The sequence below is a fragment of the Podarcis melisellensis genome (assembly GCF_964234715.1).
Source record: "Podarcis melisellensis genome assembly, chromosome: 13".
Classification (NCBI taxonomy): Eukaryota; Metazoa; Chordata; class Lepidosauria; order Squamata; family Lacertidae; genus Podarcis; species Podarcis melisellensis.
The window spans coordinates 36,772,626-36,778,637 of NC_138545.1; the positions used below are offsets into that span (position 1 = coordinate 36,772,626).

Consider the following 6,012-nt stretch of genomic DNA (forward strand, 5'->3'; position numbering starts at 1 on the left):
TTTAAATGTCTCCTAGTTCACCACCTGTATGGCCCCTATCCAAGAATGCTGCAGGTAGAACCCATCAGGAGCCAGAATGCATTGTGCAGTCCACACCGCCTAATCCTCCCCAAAGGTGATTCTGAAGCAAAATCCACATCTACATTTCACCACCATTGTGGGACACGTGGAGACACACCAATGTGGACATGATTCTAGCGCTTGAATATTACAGTGGACGCTTGGGTTGTGAACCGTGCGGGATGCACATTTGCAACCCGCAGCATTCGCAACATGGGTCTGTGCGCCTGCGCACACACGGGTTGCGATTCGGTGCTTCTGTGCATGTGCAAAGCGCAGGTTAGCGTTTCTGCGCATGCACAACTGCCAAAACCCAGAAGCAACCCATTCCGGTACTTCCGGGTTTCGGTGATCTGTAGCCTGAAAAAATGCAACCTGACGCATCTGTAACCCGAGGTATGACTGTATTATTATTATTATTATTATTATTATTATTATTATTAATTTATACTCCACCCATCTGGCTGGGTTTCCCCAGTCACTCTGGGCGATTCCCAACACAATATTAAAAACACGATAAAACATCAAACATTGAAAACTCCCCTAAACAGGGCTGCCTTCAGATGTCTTCTAAAAATCAGATAGTTATTTCCTTGAAATCTGATGGGAGGGCATTCCACAGGGCAGGCTCCATCACTGAGAAGGCCCTCTGCCTGGTTCCCTGTAACCTCACTTCTCGCAGGGAGGGAACTGCCAGAAGGCCCTCAGAGCTGGACCCCAGTGTCTGGGCTGAACAATGGGGGTGGAGATGCTCCTTCAGGTATACTGGGCTGAGGCCATTTTGGGCTTTAAAGGTCAGCACCAACACTTTGAATTGTGCTTGGAAACATACTGGGAGCCAATGTAGGTCTTTCAGGACCTGTGTTATGTGGTCTCGGTGGCCACTCCCAGTCACCAGTCTAGCTGCCGCATTCTGGATTTGTTGTAGTTTCCGGGTCACCTTCAAAGGTAGCCCAACGTAGAGCGCATTGCAGTAGTCAAGCGGGAGATAACGAGAGCATGCACCACTCTGGAGAGACAAACTGCGGGCAGGTAGGGTCTCAGTCTGTGCATCAGATGAAGCTGGTAGACAGCTGCCCTGGACACAGAAATGTTGGCCCTCAACTCCAGAGGGAGGCTAGACGAGAAGGTTCATCTGAGGTACGCATTTCCTAGAGTCACCTTCTCAAGGAGAAGAAGTGAGTGTCATGGGGCAGTGATTCCACACAGGGCCAGCCTCATCCTGACATTTGTTTACAGGACTTGAGATAGGGCAGAGCTACGACTGCAAGGAACGAGGGGGGGGGTGGGTGGGAATGGGAGAAGCAGGCTAGCACTCCAACCTCATAGCAAATAGGAGGGCCCAGAGTTATGGGTGAGAGTAAGACAGAGCTTGAAGAACACCAGAAGGCCAACTTCTATTACTTAGTGGTCCCTCCCTCCCCCACAACCCCATCTCATTTCTCTGAGTCAAAGGGACCTTCGGGTTCATTCCAGTTCTTGCCCTGGTTCTTCTTCCTGTTCCTCTCTGCCATGACAATGGCAGCGATCACCGTCACCAAGACGGTGACTGTGATAACCAGGACAGTGGCGGTCTCTGCCACGCACAGCTGGCTGTCCACAGACGTGAGAGGTGACCCCGCCAGCTGCCAGGGGCTGGCGCAGGTGATGTTCTCGTAGTCATCCACGTGGAGGTGCCGGACACTCACGATCTTGCCGAAAACACGCTGGAGGTCGCAGTCGCAAATCCATGGGTTGCCTGCAAATTGGATATGGGTGCTGATGGTCTGGATGTTCAGGAACGTCTTGAATTTGAGGTGGATGAGCTGGTTGCCTGTCAGGGACAGAAGCTTCATGTTGTGCAAGGAGATGAAAGCCTCCAGCTCAATGGCGCTGATGTTGTTGTTGCTCAGGAGGAGGACCTCAAGGTTCTGGAGCATGAAGGAGAAGCCGTTGTAGAGCACCGTAAGCCTGTTAGACTGAAGGTAGAGGTGTTTGAGTCCAGAGAGGCCCCGGAAAGTTCCTCTCTCGATTGAAGTCACCCGGTTGTGGCTCAGGTCCAGCTTCTCCAAGTTCTCCAGGTACTGCAAGCTGTTGAACCGCAAGGCTCCCAGGTGGTTGTAGGACACCTTGAGTTCCTTCAGAGAAGTCAAGTCATCTGAGAAGTAGTGTGGTAGGTGGACCAGGAGGTTGTGGCTGAGGTCCATCTTCTCCAGAAAGCCCAGGGTCCTGAAAGCATTGGGCCATATCCTCACAATGGGATTGTGGGACAAGAGGAGAATTCTCAAGGACCACAGGGCATCAAAGCCGCCTCCCTCTAGCCCACTCAAGTTGTTGTGCCTCAAGTCCAGCATCCATGTGTCGTGAGGGACGCCTGGGGGGACTTGGGCCAAGTGGCGGCTGTGGCAGTCCACGAAACTGGAGGACTCGTAGCAGGTGCACGGGTGGGGGCAAGCCTGGGAGGCCTGGGCCACCAGGGCGCACGACAACAGGATGGCTACGGAGAAGGGAGACATCTCCAGAAGGCCTGGTGGAGGTCCGGCTTTTGCTGTGCGCTTGCAAAGCCCTCAGCTGAACTGGTAAGGAATGGAGATCGCAGCACCAAGCGCTCCTCATTCGATCCAGAGAGTCATATTTCTTCAGAGGAATCCATAACAAAGAGCTCTTTGTCGAGTGATTAGCTAAGAGCTTCCTTGGACTTTCGCCTTGGAGGACAACAGGCAACTTGAGCAAACCAGAGAGGAAGAAACGGATCAGAGAGGCCTGTAACTGGAGCAGCAGCACTTTCTGCAAGATGTGTCAATCATACCTTATCTCGTTGGTCTCTTTCTCTCTATTTCCAGTTCCAGCGGCTTGGAACCTTGAAAGCCGAACAGAGCGGCAGGGGACCAGAGCAGGCTTTTTCAGTTCGATCTTCCAGAGAGAGGCACTAAATGAAAGAGACGGAAAAGGCAGCAATGATTGGCATATCAACAGGGGAAGGCTTTAGCCTGTAATCACTTTAGGGCATGGGTAGAAAAACTAAGGCCCGGGGGCCGGATCTGGCCCTATCTCCTTCTAAATCCGGCCCACGGATGGTCCAGGAATCAGCGTGTTTTTACATGAGTGGAATGTGCCTTTTTATTTAAAATGCATCTCTGGGTTATTTGTAGGGCATAGGAATATGTTCAATTTTTTTTCTTCAAAATATAGTCCGCCCCCCCCCACGGTCTGAGGGACAGTGGACTGGCCCCCTGCTTAAAAGTTTGCTGACCCCTGCTTTAGGGGTCTAGGTAGACAGCCCCCTAACCATTTTCTCTGTTTTACCCTCCTTTGGTTGCCAGACCTTGAAATCAGAGCACTCCATATACCAAGCAATAGCTTTACCTGCTAACAGTTAAGATGCCCTCACAGTGTACTTCCGCGCCCTTTAAAGTTGTAAATGAACTTTAATGCACCACAGGAAGCAGCAGAGGGTGCTTGTTTATTCTGGGAGGGGTGGCGCCCCTCCAATAGCACACACATGAAGCCATTGGCATCAAAATGCCAGCCTATCTTGTTTTACCCATGTAATCAAGAACGGCCAGCCCCCTTTAACAAACTCCTCCTCGCTCCCACCGCTGCCACTCCCTCAGAAAAGGCAATAAAGTGTTATAAGAATTTTAAGGTCTCAGATATAGAATAAAGATTCGTAAATGCACACGTATCTAAATATATGAACCATGTGTCTGAAATAGTATGGGAGAGCAATCCTGAAGCCATTTTGACTCTCAAATATTCCTCTGCAGTAAGGGAGGCAAATGGGGAAAGCCTTCCCATTGTCTTTTTGCTTGCAAATCCTGCCATAAAGGGCGTATTTGTGTATGAATAGGGTGAGCCTGTGCCCTCGACTCAGGAACTAAAGCATTAACCATCACAAAAGAATGGCCAGGCTGCCCAGGTAATGCCATCAGTGACCATTATGAGGTATCCTGGCAGGCAGGATTTCTGCCTACTTCTGTGATGTATGTATGATGTTTTGGGGGTTGGTCTTGGGCTACAGGGTGGGCAGTTTCAAAAGTCTATATAAGGGCTTGCGCACCATTGTACTGGGTTCCTCCTCCCTCCTGCGTGTGGTGAGTGGGGACCCTGTTGCAAGAGTTCCTTGAATAAAGATCAGGCTTACTAGCAGCTTTGCTTCTCAATATACTCTGGTGGGCCTCCGTTTTCTCCTGCCGATAGGGAACCCACTTAAGGACTCTATACAGGCTCTGGAATACCCCATAAGGGAAAGGGATCAGTTTTTCTTATAATGAAAGCAAGCAGCAACACAACTTGACATTTTCATCCCCAAAATTTTTTTATTTGAGTTTCTACTGAAATGAGGCTGCATTTTAATGTTGTATTTTAATCTTGTTTTAAAGTTGTATTTCAATCAATTGTTTTTATACCGGTGTTAGCCGCCCTGAGCCCGGTCTTGGTTGGGGAGGGCGGGGTATAAATAAAATTTAATAATAATAATAACAATGAGGAGGAGGAACAGCACGTCAAGGGTTGGCTGAGGGTCCCCTGATGAAGTGTGTGGGCCTTAGTGGAGGCTCATGTCTCCTATAGCCTGTGAGGTCCTCACAAGGTATGCTGAGGCAACCGCCAAAGCCCCAGCCCCACTGCTGTGCCCACCAATCAACACCGAGGAAATGAGGCACCATTTTGGTTTCCCAGAATGCTCCCCTCATGTAACATGGTACCAAGGCATTGTGGGAAATTTAAGCGCTGGTTCACTACCGAATACGGATCGGGGTACTTCTGCTGCTGCCCACCACTGCTAGGAAAGCCCACTGGACCCATCAGCTCCAAAGGAAGGGATCCATCTGAGGACATGTTGCCAATGGCTCCCTCAGTCCTAGAGCTGAGGACAGACTGTCACAGAAAGGGGCTGAGTTCAGCCTATGCATATCAAGATGGAGGCTGGAGAACGAGGCTGACCTTCGTGCAGATTTTTCACCAGCTGCTCCAGAATGTGCACATATGCAGGGATTACGGCTGGCAGAGGCCAAAGCTGATCAGCTGCAAATTTAAATCTCCAACCCCAACTTGTTCACACATCTGGGATGTTGTTAATCCCCAAGAGGAGGGTGGCTGAGTAGGGACAATGAGGGACCCAAGAGATGCACTTGGCCTTCAGCATACAAGGCACCACTGAGGTCAATATTGTGCAATTGAAATTACATACCCTCCAATCTTTCCCCAATGAAAATAGGGACGTCCTATTCCAGAATAATTAGAAGAATAAGAAAAATAAGAATAACAATAATGTTATTATTTATACCCCGCCCATTTGAGTGGGTTGCCCCGGCCACTCTGGGCAGCTGCCAACATATATAAAAACATAATAAAACGTTTGAACATTTTAAAACTTAAAGGGCTGCCTCCATATGTCTTCTAAAGACAGTTGCATTTCTCCTTGGCTCGGAGTCTCGTAACTCCATACCTGCCAACATTTCTCCGATGGCAACAGGGGCATCCTAAGGAAAAGTGGGACATTCCAGGATTAAATCAGAAACCGGGACGGCTTCTGTAAATCCAGGACTGCCCCTGAAAAATAGGGACACTTGGAGGGCCTGCTTCCAATTCTATGATTCTATGAGTAGGAGGTCTAATTTGACCTAATCTTACAGGGCGATTCTTATGTTCAAACCCAATCGAACAGTTCCACTTGAAGAAATTCATGGTTTTGCGGGCCATTGGGCCATTGGGGCAAGTATCTCATAAACTCTGTATTTCTCCCCCTTTTACGGCAATTGCTAGGTTCCCCCTGAGCTGATTCAGACCCTCGCTCAGCTTCTTCCTTTCCCCCTTTGAGGAGTACAAGGTGTTCTAATTGTTCACCAGAAGCACAAAGTGCCTCATTCAGCCACACATCTGAAAGGGCCATGATGATGCACAGAACAGGTGGGTGGTTTCGAAGCAGCCCATTCTCCATCGCTGAAGGTGGTGAGTGGTGACAGGGGACCA

General features: G+C 49.5%; 1 protein-coding gene across 1 annotated transcript; it reads right to left on the reverse strand.

The window, feature by feature from the left end:
• Window positions 1-753: 753 nt before the first annotated feature.
• LOC309354668 (uncharacterized protein) lies at window positions 754-3,206 on the reverse strand. Its single transcript, XM_081884933.1, has 2 exons — window positions 2,849-3,206; window positions 754-2,763 (listed from the first exon to the last, which is right to left on the reverse strand). Exon 2 carries the CDS (start codon window positions 2,553-2,555, stop codon window positions 1,497-1,499), a length of 1,059 nt encoding a protein of 352 aa, XP_081741059.1. The 5' UTR covers window positions 2,556-2,763; window positions 2,849-3,206; the 3' UTR covers window positions 754-1,496.
• Window positions 3,207-6,012: the final 2,806 nt, after the last annotated feature.